This window comes from Ambystoma mexicanum, chromosome 7p, assembly GCF_040938575.1.
Source record: "Ambystoma mexicanum isolate Mex_15411 chromosome 7p, UKY_AmexF1_1, whole genome shotgun sequence".
Lineage (NCBI taxonomy): Eukaryota > Metazoa > Chordata > Amphibia > Caudata > Ambystomatidae > Ambystoma > Ambystoma mexicanum.
Genome location: NC_090939.1, coordinates 67,413,167 through 67,427,787, shown reverse-complemented (window position 1 = coordinate 67,427,787; position 14,621 = coordinate 67,413,167). Strand labels below are relative to the sequence as shown.

Here is a 14,621-nt window from a genome sequence, read left to right as displayed (position 1 = left end):
GACCATCTACCGATATGGTGGGCTTTGAAATCCTGTGCCGTGGGCGATGTTGGAGCAAACGCCCCACCATACTGTCGCACAACGGAACTCATTGAGCGAGATCTTGTCCGTGAAGCTTCAGGATACCTGTATCCAACGGGCATCCAGTAATTCCTGAAGGGGTCGCATTTGCAACCTGCAGAGCCGGACGAGGTAGATGCAGGACGACATCATGCCCAGTAACGACTTGATGGCTCGCAGCGTGGCCGTCTTCGTCGACGACAGCCGTTGCACCTTCCCTAGAATGGCATCTATCCTCTTCTCCGAGGCAGACGCCAGAAAAGACACTGTATTGAGTCTGGCACCCAGTAACAGCATGTTCTGGGATGGCGTTAAGCAGGACTTTGGATAGTTGACAGAGAATCCCAGATCCATTAGTAGCCGGACGGTCGCCTCTGTGTGTCTGCTGGCCAGCCCCCGCGATGGGGCGCGAATCAGCCAGCCATCCAGGTACGGGTATACGTGTATGCCCTAAAGATGTAGATGGGCTGCCACTGGGGCCAGGCATTTCATGAACACTTTGGCAGCCGACTTCAAGCCGAAAAGTGGGGCGTTGAACTGGCAGTGTTGTCCCTGCAAATGAATCGTAGAAACGTTTGATGTTTCTTGTGAATGGGGACGTAGAAGTAGGTGTCCCCCAGGTCCAACGACGTCAAGAAGTCTCTTCTTTCCAGTTGGCCAAGCACGTTGCAAGGTGACTATCCTGAATTTTTGGGACGTTAGGTATTTGGTCAGACGTCGTAGGTCTAGGATGGGCTTCCAGGCCCCTGTCTTCTTTCTGACTAGAAAGTATCTGGAATAGACTCCTGAGCCCCAGAGCCATTGGGAAACCAGCTCTATCGCCCCTTTTCACAGCACGGCCCGTACCGCTTCAAGGAGCTGAGGGATGTGCTGCTCCTGATGGGTAACAGAAGGGATCAGCGGACACCAGCACTGAAACTCCAGGATGTGTCCTTGGGCGAAAGCGTCCAGCACCCATCTGTCGGTGATGATCTTTCTCCACTCGCTGACGAACCTCGTCAGCCAGCCTCCCACTGGGGTGCACGAGTGGGGGCCCGATGTCCCAGCTGGTTCAGGCTTGCTTCGGCCTCCTGCCCTGCGGGCGATGCTGTTGTCCGCTACCGTAGGCCTGGGAATGGCTTCTGTAGGCTTTGTGGGTTGTGGATCTGTCTATACGATTTTGAGAAACCTTTGGAGGGCCTGCTCGACTTTCTCCTGGAGGAGCGAAAAGAAGAGCAGTGCTGCTGGAGAGTGCCCAGAGAACAGGCCGTCTCTGTATCCGCTTTAATGGCCTGGGGGGACTCGTCGACGACTTTCCAAAACAGGTTCTCTCAGTCGAAGGGCATGTCCAGCACCTTCGCCTGGACCTCCTGACCGAAATGTGTGGCTTTCATCCAACCTTGGTGACGAAGGCAGACACCGTTCTCCATTTGCTGGAACCCAGTGTCAGCGACGTCCAATGCCACTGTGATGGAGTGATCAGACAACACTTTCCATTCCTGGAAGACAGCGATTGCCTTCATCTTCTTATCGTCGGGAAGGAACTCCAGAATCTGCCCCAGCTTGTACCACAACTTCCTGTCGCACCTAGCCAGGATCGCCAGTGTGTTGGCCACCTTGATAGTGGACGCCGCAGTGTGAATGACCTTCTTTCCCATGACGTCCATACTTTATCCCTCGCTTTCCGGAGGGACGAAGACAATGAGGACGGGTTAGCCGACCGTTTCTGGCCACCGACACCACCAAATCCGGGGATGGCTGTGACCTTAGGCACTTGGGTGCAGAGCCTGGCACCCTATATTTCTTCTCCAGCCTGTCAGCATGGCTGGAGCCGTGCAAGTGTTCTTCATGAGGTCCAGGCCCTCATCCCAAATATCGTCCAGAAGGGGCACCCTTATGATCGTTTTCCTCTTGGCCTATAGCCTCTGGTACAAGAAGCCCTCCTTCTTGGTTTCCTCTGGCACCAGCTGTAATAGCTTGGAGGCTCTGGATATCATGGAGTGGAACGATCCCACCTCATCCAGTTGGGACACCCTATGTGGAGTATCCAAATGTGGAGATTCCCCGTCCGCTGCGATGATATTCTCGTCATCATCCATCATCATGGCCGTATCGGTACCTGTGTCTGGGTCTGCTGGGGGCGAAGGGACCCGATGTGGTGGCGGAGGTTGAAATGGGGGCGTTGGATGATGCTTTCTCTTCTTCGTTGGAGGCTGATCAGGGACATAGGGGACCACAGGTACCAGAGCCCGAGGCATCCTCAATTGGATTGACACCAAAGTGTGCAGAGTCGACAGAATATCGAAGGAAATGTCCTTTGCTGAGATGGAAGAAACGGAAAACTAGGCCCTGTGCCGTTGTCGCCGTCATAGTCGTCCTCCTCTCAACGTCCTCATGGACAGTGTGTAAGAATTCCTGGTCTTCGTCGTCCGTGGACAAGACCTCCATGCTTTGGGCAACAGACCCCCCTTTTTTCCCCCTTAAGGGTCTTGAACAGGGGGCCTGAGCTGCTTTTCCCTCCTTCTGGTGTGCCTGCAGACTTAGCCAAAGTCACTGTGACTTTGTTGCGCCTTAGGGGTAGGGACATCTTCTGAGCCGTGGGGGCTACCCTTGCAGGATCAGCACCCTTAGCTGTCGTGGCAGTAGCAGTCGTCAACACAGTCGCCGACAAGCTCTTCGCCTGTGCCGGTTCAGCCTGCTTGGGCTCCGTCCGCGGCTTCTTGGATTTCTCACTTAGTTTAGACGGGGTAGATGGCTTCCTCTTCAAAGAGGAGCTCGATTGCCGACTGCCAATGGAGGCGGAAGGTGATGTCGATCGCGCCCTATCCACCTTGGGAACCTTTATCTGCGGCAAACCCAGTGGACTCGGACTTGAAGCTCTTTTCCTTATCTTGGGCCCCCACGGATGAGGAGCCCTCAAAGGACTTAAAAGACAGCTCCTCGGACCGGCCGTTCCCGGGTGAGGCATGACCCTGCTTGGAGCACAGGTCAGAGGCCTTGCTGTTATGCCACGCCGCCAGTTTCCTATGCCTGTCCTTTGTCGTCTTCTTGGAGAAACCGAGGCATATCTCGCACTCCACCTCCTTGTGGTCCGGGTGCAGGCAGTAGAGGCATTGCATGCGCTTGTCCTCCACATACACTTTCCGTAGCCCGCTTTTGGTGCAGGGCCTGAAGAGGGACTTTCCCTCCTTCTCCACCATCATGGTCGGAGGGCATGAAGTATGCCCAAGATCCTTCTAGAATCTTCGACGATCTTTGCCTTTGAGGGGTGTGGAAATTCACCGACAATTGGTCCCCGCTGTCGGCAGATGATGCAAATAGCACATGGGCTCCTTTGAAACAAAAACCTTTTCTGTCAGAAACATGAAAAAACGCACAAAAAGCTCTGAGAGCAAACTCGAGGACACTGAAGCGTGCAGTAAAAATCTGAAGATGGCTGCCATAGGAGGGCCTTAGCGAGAGGACAGTCACTGGATGGGGAAAGTATGACCCAGAGGACAGTGATTGGCGTAGAGGAGAAATACAGTTGTTAAGTGAAAGTGAAACTGTTTTTTCTTTTACCGAGGATTCCCAGCCTGACCACAGGGAATATTCATGAGCATGTGAATCCATACCAGACCCCATGCCGGAGAAGAGTAGAGACAGATGTAGTGAGACAAGCGATACGCCTAGGAAGTAGAGAGGTAGAGAGGTAGAGCAAGAGCCCGAGGTGGAGTACAGTAGAGAGATGTGAGGAGGGAATGCGGATAAAGATTGAAAGACTTTCACAAGATAAAGGGCACAAGAAGACAAGAAGACAATCAGGATACTCCCAGTTTAGGTCACTTAGAAAGTCTCTGATGGAGGCATAGCGAAAGGGTATGGCGATGTTTGCAGGATTCTAGGATTCCCGAATCCTTCTTCTTAATGATCCATCCTTGTGCATGCTAGTTCCCTGTCTCTCTTGTTTGATATTCCTTGGCTCTTTGAGAAGGGGAGCAGCTGATGCCAGGCAGAGCTACATAGGTGGGTCCCCAGTCTTCCTGGTCCTTGATCGGAAACCTCTTCCTTCCCTCTCTGATACTGCAGCAAGATCTCTGCTAGAAACTCATTGTTCCTCCGACCTTTAAGCCTGCCTTATGCCAAGTGGGCCTTCTGGTCCTTTCCTGTTTTGTCTGGCTACAGGATTTTTAAGGTACTGCCTAATTTGCCATCTCCGCTTCTCAACCAAGCCTTCTATTTACAAAAAGCCAACTTTCATTTTGATGACTTCTAATACATCTTGAAGATCCAGTCTCCTATCTTTTATCTCCCACCTATCTCTATTTCTTCTGACCAACTCCTTGCAAACCACCCACCCACCACCTGTTTCTCAGCAACTTATTGCTATCCTCCACCCACCTCTGGCTATCCTCCAAAAGTCTTATGCTCCCGATCTTGCCTCCAGCCGTTGCACCAACCTCCCCTTTCTGTTTTCCGTATTTGCCACTTCCTGAGTCTTCCCTCTCCAACTCCCCTGACTGATCTCCTTTGGGGAACAAACTCGGGTGATCAGAAGATCCCTCCGGCACTGCCTATGGGTCACCACTTAGATTGGGGCGAAGCTTGGTCCACTTGGTTCGAACTTTCAAATTCTGTGAGCCAGGCACGGACTTCATCACAATCACAATAAAGTAACTATGGACAAAATGTCACAAGAGAAATGTTGCAATATGCTAAAAGGAGCACAATTTCAAAGTACAGTAAGAAAAGGAATACAATGAGAAAAGCTGCATTCTGAAACACTAGGGCAGAAACTTGAAACTTTAACAAAGTGGGAGACTGTGAGTAGGGTTTGACGTGCTTTTGCAGCATACGATTCCCTGACAGTCCGCTTTCACCGAACAGCAGCATGCCAGAACGTATGTGCTTATAGCGCATCCAGGAAGTGGGGCTTTCTGTGGCGGCTAAAGCGGTGGGGTAAGGAGGTGGTTTGGGGATAGGCATGCATGTATGTATGCGCGTGTGTGTGCGTGTGGGTGTAAATGTGTAACATGTTGGGAACAGGAGGGTGGGTGCAGAGTCCAAGGGTGGTGGCACTGTACCCGGCAGAACCAATGGTATGTTGTGGGGAAGGGGGGCGGTAGGCAGAAAAGAACAAGTTACTTACCCATATTTTCGATCAGATGTTCCTCCCATGTATTCCTCATCTTTTGATATATCCATGTCCTGCTTTTGCTGCCTCAGAAAACAATTTCAGCAGGAGACGCTGCTGGTCGATGCCGGTCGACTCGATGTCCCTCGAGGGCCTCCGTCCCGATGTCGACGCCACCACTGGTACATATAGCGTGCACAGCGACAGTTAGCTTCTGTTCCGTTTTGATGCGTTCCCTCAATACTTATCGTGTTACCTTGCGTAAGACAGTATTCTGCCCCGAAAGAACAAAGTGTAAAAACATGTAAATTCTACTGCTGGGTAGGTTGGGAGGGGCGATGAGGAATACGTGGGAGGAACATCCAATCGAAAGAACGTTACCAGGGGTAAGTAATTTGTTCTTCGAACTGATTGTGTTCTCCCACGTATTCCTCATCTTTTGATAGACTCCCAAAGCAGTATTCATTTTGGAGGAGGGAGTAAGAATCTGCTTAGATTCACATGCTGTGCATATAGTCCGACATCCAGTGGTAACCGTGGAGTATTGCATCTTGTCTTTTGGAGATCGGAAGGGGACGTCGGCATAGGCGTGTTTATAACACTATCTCTATCGTGACGTGTAGTGTACCGAAAATCCCTCACACGCCGAGGTCCCTCCGATTGTATTTTTTCTGCCATGAGGGAGCCCAAGGCTATTGTGAATGAGTACATAAAGAGAGAAAGTAGTATGACTTCTACGTTCCTTCCACCCGAGCGGGGAGGCAGTGTGGGTGTATGTGAATCTAAGCAGATACAATCATCAGAAATGCTATTACAGTGAGTAATGCATGTCTTCTAATGCTTGTTAATCTGCTTAGAATCACATGCTGTGCATAGACTAGCGAGCAGTACCCGGAGTTGGAGCTGGGTTATGAGAAGGAACAGTAGTGAAAAGATGTCTTAATACTGCTTGTCCCACCTGAGAATCAGATCTAGAATGAGTGTCTAGGCAATAGTGTTTTGTAAAGGTGTGAACAGAACTCCAGGTTGCTGCTTTGCAAATGGACTCAAGGGGAACATTTGCAATGAATGCTATGGAAGCCCCAGTGCCCCGAGTAGAGTGTGCTCTAGGCTTGAAGGGCAGTTCTCTCTTAGCAAGAGTATAACATAGTGTGATGCATTTGACAATCCACCTTGAGATAGCTGATTTAGAGACAGGATCCCCTTCTCTACCAGCTGCCACTGAAACGAAAAACTGGTTTGTCTTCCTCAGTGGTTTTGTTATTTCCAGGTAAAACATGACTGCCCTGCGCAAAACTAGTGTGTGTAGGCTTCGTTTGGCCATGCTAGTGGGATTCTGGAAGAAAATGGGTAGTTCGATTGATTGGTTCACTTGGAACTTCGAGATGAATTTAGGTGCAAATCTGGGATGAGACCGCAGAACCACCTTATCCCTGTGGACTGTAACAAAAGGGTCTAGAACTGAAGGGGCCTGAAGTTCGCTAACCCTTCTAATAGAAGTGATAGCTATTAGGAAGGCTGTCTTGTAAGTAAGGTCTTTTAGGCTTGCTTTATGCATTGGTTCAAAGGGAAACCCCAGGAGTCTGGTCAAAACCACATTTAGATCCCATCCGGGTGCTGGGTTAGAAATGGGGTGGTGAATTCTCTTAACCGCTTCCATAAAAGCCTTAATAATAGGTATTTTCCACCACAACACGTTCTGGTATGATGTAGTGTAGACCAATAGAGCAGCTAGATGAACCTTTAGGGAATTAAAAACCAAACCTGAGTCTAACAAATGAGTTAGGTACAACACAATGTGGGTAGGCGAGCAGTCAATGGGATTGACACCCTTGGTTTTACACCAGATGACAAAGCGTTTCAACTTACTGGAATAGCAATAACAAGTGTTAGGTTTTCTATCCTCCCTGAGTATGTCCATGCATCTCTGATGAAGTTGAAGGTGTCCAAACTCTATGACCTCAGGAGCCAGGCCGCTAAATTCAGAGTTTGCAGGCATGGGTGTAGTGTCTCCCCTCTGTCCTGAGACAACATGTTGTATGGGAAGGGTAGTCTCACAGGGGGGGAGAGGGACATTTCCATTAGATGAGCGAACCAGGGTTGGCAGGCCCACATGGGGGCCACCAAAATCATGGTAACTGGTTCCTGGTGCATCTTGTGCACTATGTTGTTGAGTAGGGGAGTCGGGGGAAATGCATAGACAAATTTCCCTGACATGTTATCCAGAGTCCGTTCCCCTTGGAGCGGTTCTGGGGATACCTGGAGGCGTAGTCTTGGCATTGGGCGTTCTCCTGAGTTGCGAACAGGTCGATTTCTGGGAAGCCCCATTCTGCGAAGACCTTGGAGACGATGTCTTCGTGCAGACGCCATTCGTATTCTAAAGGCAGTGGGAAGTCTCTGCTGAGCACGTCCGCTAGAAGATTGAGTTCTCCTGGAACATGTTGGGACAGTAGGAACATCTTGTGTTTGAGAGCCCACATCCAAATGTTCTGGGACAGCTTGGATAGCCCTGGAGAGTGTGTGCCCCCCTGTGTGTTAAAGTAATACATGGCTGTGGTGCTGTCTGTCAGGACCAGAACTGTCTTCCCCTGTAGCTGTGTCTGAAAGGTCTCCAGTGCTTTGAATACCGCTAACAGCTCTAACATATTTATATGGCTGGATGCTACTTGTGGGCACCACACTCGATGCGCTGTCTGCTAAAGCAGGTGAGCCCCCCACCCCGTGAGAGATGCGTCTGTCGTGAGAGTGGCTTCTACTGCGGGGGTGGTGAAGGTTTTCCCCTTCAAGAAGTTTTCCCTCGACCACCACTGCAGAGAGAGAACGAGGGCTGGCAAGACAACTACCAGATCTTCCCATTGTCCGTTGGCCTGGCACCACTGGCTGTTGAGCCACTCTTGCATGGGACGCATGCGCAGCCGCGCGTGGGGAACTAAGTAAATCCATGACGCCATCATACCTAGAAAGCACATGGCCTTGCGTACTGTCAGTTCCCGAATGGCTACATATTGAGGGATCTGAGAAAGAATGTTCTGAACCCTCTCGTTGGAGGGGAAGATGAGGCCGTCTTTTGTCCGAATTAGAGCCCCTAGAAATTGCTTGACTTGACTGGGGTCCAAGCTGGATTTTTTCTCGTTGATGGAGAATGCCAGACTGAAAAGGAGGTCTATTGTCTTGTGAGTATTCAATAGGCATGTTTCGTAAGAGTCCCCTGTTATGAGCTAGTCATCGAGGTAAGGGTAAACTGAGACGGATAGTCTGCCCAGGTGTGCTAGCGCTACTGCCAGGACCTTTGTAAACACCCTTGGTGCTGAGGCAATGCCGAAGGGGAGGACTTTCAATTGATAGTGCTTGTCCTCTATCATGAACCTTAGATGTTTTCTGTGCGGAGGCAACATTGAAATATGAAAGTATGCATCTTTCATGTCCAGTGTGGCCATGTAATCTCCCTGTTTCAACAGTGGAATTACTTCCTGCAGAGTTACCATACAAAACTTTTGAGGTTTGACAAATTTGTTAGCTGGGCGCAAGTCTAGTACAGGGCGCATGGTGAGGACCTTTTTGGGTACAAGGAAGTACACTGAATAAATACCCTTGTTTACCTGAAGAATAGGGACGGCTTCTATGGCTTCCTTTTCCAGAAGTGCTTCCACCTCTTGTTTCAGGATTCGTTTCCCCTCCTATGACGCCAAAATATGTTACTAATAGTGCTAGACAAAGGCTCATGACTATCTTCGTAGTCCTCGTGAGCATCGGGGTGCTGTGGTGCGTCTTTCGACATGTCCGTGGCACGCTCTATACGCTTCGTCAACTCTTTAGGCTTCTCCTTTAGCCCCAATGCCAAAGAAATCCTTGCAATGCTTTCGGCGATGTTCGTGAAAGCGGGGCATGCCGTATGACTAGGAGGCCTAGCTGTAGATTTTTCGCCTACTGAGTGACTAGGAGGTCTAGCAGTAGATTTTTCGCCTACCGATTGACTAAGAGGCCTAGCGGTACATTTTTCATCCTACCAAGTGACTAGGAGGCCTAACGCTAGATTTTTCTCCTACCGGGGCCTTAGGCGGTGTCGGAGCATCAGCTGAGCATGCTTCGCCAGTCAAATGTGTTTTTGAGGTAGCGCCCTTATTTTTCGAAGGCCCAGTCGCAAGACGCTGCTGCGGATGTGGGGAAGACTGTTGATCTTGAAGATCGGAGGATTCCGTTGAAATTTTCGGCGGTCCTGTTGGCGCTTTTGCACGTTTCGGCAGAACCGTCGAAGCGGGGGTTGGGGTTGTGTTTCTAGTGTGGTGATCTTGTACGCCCACATCGCCGGGTGTTTTCCCCATAGTGTGACTTGCGTCAGGCCATTCGGGGTCAGGGTCGGGTGTGGCGGACCTAAAAGTGTCTGTCGTAAGGTCGATGGCATCCGGTACGGATGCTTGGTCATCACTAGTGCCCCCGTCACTTTCGGCGGGTGCAGCGGTGGGGGAAGAAGATCCAGCCCGCGACATGCCGTAGGCGGCCCATCGCTCCTTAAGTGTTTTAGGTCGAAGGAGTCTACAGGCCATGCACCGCGCTTCGTCGTGGTCAAGGCGTAGACAATTATTGCACTTATTGTGCTCGTCCTTCCACGGGTATCTGACCCTGCAAGAGGGACAAAACCTAAATGGTGTCCTTTCCATAGCAAAAGGTAATGAAGGTGATGACCAGACCTAGAGGGCATAGAGGGGGAAAGAGGAGAGTACATAGCGGAAGATATGGCCACCCCAAACCCACTCTCCCTACTGTGTAGGCCGGCTAGAGGGCCTGGCCACGTGGATGGCTCTGCCGCCGGATCTTAGGCGTCGAAGTCCACCGCCGTCGAATGTTCCTGCAGTCTTCATCGCAGTATATGAAGCACCGTCAAAGTGACTTTAGGGGGATACCCGACAAAGTCGGTAAACAAGGATTAACAACGTCTCTTATGAAGAGCTCCGCAACAGGGCGACCAGCTATCTGGGCGGAAAAGAACAACCTGAGGGACCTCGGCGCGTGAGGAATTTTACACTACACATCACAATAGGGGATAGTGTTACAGACACGCCTATGCCGACGTCCCCTTTCGGTCCCCGAAAGACAAGATGCAGTACTCTGTGGTTACCCCTGGATGTCGGACCATATGCACGGCATGTGATTCTAAGCAGATTAACAAGCATCAGAAAACTACGTTTCTCTCTTTTCTACTGTTTCCAATGCCCATGCATCTGAAGTAATAGCCCGTCATTCTTGCAGATGCTGTGAGAGTCTGCCTCCCACCAGGGTTTTGTGGACTAAGGCTTCAGAGGTTTTCAGGTGGCTGATGCAGCGGCTGAGGGTAAAGCAGCCGTTGCCTGTGCCGTCCACCACGGCGGAATCTTCTTTCACCCCCATGACTCGCCGGTCCTCTCGCTCTTCCAGCTGAGGAACAAAAACAAAAGGACCTGCCCCTCCAAGCTGTTCCACTGGGGCAAGGTTGTGGTTATCTGATTGCAGCAACAAGGGATTTGGCTGCCGCTTCAGAGGTCTTCAGCTTCTCCAGGCTCTCGTCAGCCTTACTGCCAAATAAGTGTGTGCCGTCAAAGGGCACGTTAAGAAGCCTTGATTGCACATCAGAAGCAAACCTAGACTTTTGTAGCCACGCAAATCTGTGCATCACAATGCTAGCTGCCATTGCTCTGCTGATACTGTCTGCAGAGTGAAGACCAGTTTGAAGGGACTAACACATAGCCTCCTTCCCATCATGTTCACAAATCTGTCTCTTTTTTCCTCTTCTGAAATATGATCAGCCGCCATTGCTATACAGTCCCAGAGGGTAAATGTGAACTAAGCAAGTGCGCATATGGCGTTTGCCGACTCAAGGGCCATACTACCAGCCGAGAAGACTTTTCTTGCCATGGCATCATAGTGTTTGTCATGCCTGTCTGGGTTAATAATTGGGTAGGCAGTCTGTTTCGAAGTAGATGTGATGGCCTGTACCACCAGGCTTTCTGGAGTGGGATGTTTGGATAGATAATAAGGGTCATGACCTGCATTTACTTGACAATTTTGTATTCACCGCTGGAATTAGCTCTGGTGTATCCAAGCTTGCACTGAGCCGCCTTTGCAAGACTATATGGAAGGGAAGAATAGGGTCCTCTTGCGGCCACTTGTCTAAAAAGATCTGTTAATTCACCCTGCTCAAAAGGTGGTGCAGGCCTGTCCCACCCTAAAAAATTCAATCTCTCTAGCCATGAATTGCCTATATGACCCATCTGCGTGATCCGAGGGGTCTGGTCTGCCAAATTCAATCTCGGGAGAAGTCTATCCCACCTGCTATCTGCAGTGTCTCATACAGATCCTTCATCCTTAACTCTTCTGATATTAGAGCCTCTGGAACGCCGAGTGTCCCATACTCCAAGCTAAAAGGCTGTGCTTCTTCCTCTGATGGCTCATGCTCCTCATATATTGCAGAAAGAGACTTGAAAAAGTCCTTTCTTGGAAGTGGAGTGAAGGATTCTTTAGATTTCTTGACATACTTCGACAATTTCAGCATTTTTGTCGATAATGGCGTCGAAGTTCTCAGCGCCGTTGACGGCTTTGACAACAATGGTGTAGAAGATGTAGCCGGTAGGGTCGTCGAACCCTTCGTTGTCGAAGGTGTCGAAGATTTGGGGTATATTCTCGACTCGAAAGGCCCTTCGAAGGTTCAAGGAGTTTTCTCATGGACACCCAGGCTAGAGGGTGCACAGGGCTTGTCCTTTACCTTTTCTTTGTCTGGTTTTCCCTCAACAGGGGCAGGGCTCCTACCCTTCTGCTTCGAGGGGGTCAGGCCGCATTCTGGAAGACTTGGAGCATTTTTTGACAAAATCTCTCCCATTCAGCCGGTGAAGCTGATTTTGTAGGGCAGTTTAATCGTTCAGGGGAGAAACTTGATGAAGAGGACGTCGATCTGTTGACGTCTTTTCTTCATTCTTTGTGAAGATGAAGATGAGTGGTGAGATCCACTCCTGGATTGAGAACATTTTTTAGCTTTCTTACGACGAGGAGAGTCACCCCTCGACTCGTCAGAGTATCGCCTTTTCGACAGAGTCGTCGAAGGGGATGTATGTGACCTACCTGCACCTGCAGCTAACTTCCCTTTACGTTCTTTCAGGGCTTTCACTGTCATTGAAAGGCAGGATGCACACTCCGATGTCTTATGATCGGACAAACTAATAAGAGTTATTGAGGCAACAGATAATCGTGCCTCCACATGCAGGCAAGACTAAGATTAAGTCTAGCTAACAATTCGTAATTATTAAATGTACAATTGTGGACTTTTAGAGATAGGATTTCTTTTAGAAAATATTGTCTGTGTAATTGAAATACTTTGTGATATATACATGAATTGTTCTCCAATCGTTGTATTTTGTACAAGCACAACTCACGTTTTGGTGGATGCACAAGTCACTTTATAAAACATAGTAGATTTGACAATGCTTTTATGATTGAAATATGTTTAATGTTACATATAATAAAAAAGAAATTCTGGATTAAGTGAATGAGATGCTGTTATATGAAAATTGAAATCTCCTTTATTATTAGGTACCCCATCGGAATGGAGAAACATCTAGTTATAGTTCTTTTAGTTTACACCTTACAAGAAATTGCCATAGCGATGTAGAAGTTGTTAACTTTATAGGGTGTATATATTTCCCAGACACAACCAATCCCATTATTTCGGATTTCAGGTTCAAACGCGCACAGTGCGTCACTTAAAGGACTGTCACCAGCCCTCCACGTAAGGCACACCTTGGATTGATGCAGAGCTTCCATCCAGAACAATTGATGGACTGCGGTATTAGCTCTAAATTAAAACCAATCCAATTGCAATTTGATTCTGGAATCCCAAATAGATGGTTCAACAAAGTATTTGATTTGGATATGATGTTAATTCGTTTTCCACTTTGTTGCAGTGATGTATTTTAAAAAACCCACAGTATTCACCATACACATCAACATTGAAGGGCTGATGTAACAACCCAAAACTTAAACCCACAAATAACCAATTTTCATCCGACGCCACCCCCATACTATCCTGAGTTTTAAAGGGTAAATTGGAGATAAAAATTATATTGTAAGTAGAATTTACTGAAAGAGGGAAGATAAAAAATGTCTTACCATATATGTATGCCGATACCACGAGGGCTACGAGGACTACGACCACAGAGAGAGCAGTGAACCAATATCTGCCACGCAGGGGTTGATCTGCAAGGGTAATAAACACATAATCACGTAACAAATAATCTTACAACCCTAATGGCACAGATCACTTAATAGTGCTAAGAAGCAGCCGTACACTGTGGAAGAAGCATGCTTTGGAATGAAAGAAGGCCTACATAGGTCCTCACATGTCAGAGGTTGCACGTTGATACAAATACATCGCTCTAGCGAAACATTTCCAACAAGGATTGTCAGCTATGCTCAAGGACTCCTAGATTTCATTTGGTGTATTTGGTGTTTTGTAAGGCGTCAACTAGTATACGGGATAGGTTGGTGCATCTACCTTGCAATAATAATAGGGAAATAATGTATTTGCCATTTTCTATGTTTGCCCGCGGCACCAGTATTTAAAGATGAAATGGCTTGTGCCCCATTTGCATTTGGCAAAGATCCATTCAGCTGTGGCCCCCTTGGTCCTCCTTATGCCCTCTTCGTTCATGACGACTGTCTTAATGCATTCTAAGTTTTTACTTTAGGTCATAGTGCAGAAGAACAAAACCACTAAGCTTGGCTGTTTATTTCGGTCTTGCACTCTGCAGTTTTGGGGTGGAGTTTGGTGTACCAGAGCCAGGGATAGGTTCCATGACTTGGGAGTTGTGCCGATATATTCATTGGGTATGATTTTATGACATTAGAATAAAGGAATGTTATCTAGGTGGGGCGGGGCGGCAACCTGTCCTGGGGTTTGGTTTTTCATTTATCTTACGATGGAATATTTATGAATATTCTGTATTTGAGTTGAAGGATAGTATTGATTGTTTTGTGTCTAATTTTAGGTGTTGACATTTTTTATTTTGCAATCCAAACAGATACAATATAATAATAAACAGTTAAGTAATCAGCATTAAAATGCAACAAAGGTACAACAATAATGAGCTAGCCAATGAAAACTAACAAATGATGCTAAAGGAAAGAAGAGAAGGATGGAAGGGAAAGAAAAAAAGAGAAAAAGAAAAAAAAACAAAGGAAGGGGAATGAGAGGTTGTACATTTTTAGGGGCCAATGTACCCGAAATAAACTTTGATTTGAGGATGGAAAGGAGGTGCAATTCAAAATGAAAAAACAGACACGTTACGCTGAAAATCATATCACCTTTGTTTATAGTTTTGGCTCATGGGTGGTGCATTAGTCCCACCCAGTCCCAAAACTATTGGTATGGCGTCTATAGAGAGAAAGGTGGCATTTGATCCACCGTCTCCACGGTTGTTCTTTGGTCATTTGTTTGATTACGTGT

General features: G+C 48.2%; 1 protein-coding gene across 3 annotated transcripts in view; it reads right to left on the bottom strand.

Annotated features, from left to right (window-relative positions):
• LOC138525696 (uncharacterized) overlaps nt 1–14,621 on the bottom strand; it is a 588,775-nt gene that overhangs the window by 230,441 nt on the left and 343,713 nt on the right. For all 3 annotated transcript variants that reach the window (XM_069635788.1, XM_069635790.1, XM_069635789.1), the window contains exon 4: nt 13,286–13,372. In XM_069635788.1, coding sequence (XP_069491889.1) covers nt 13,286–13,372 — 87 coding nt within the window. The remainder of the gene's footprint in view (nt 1–13,285; nt 13,373–14,621) is intronic.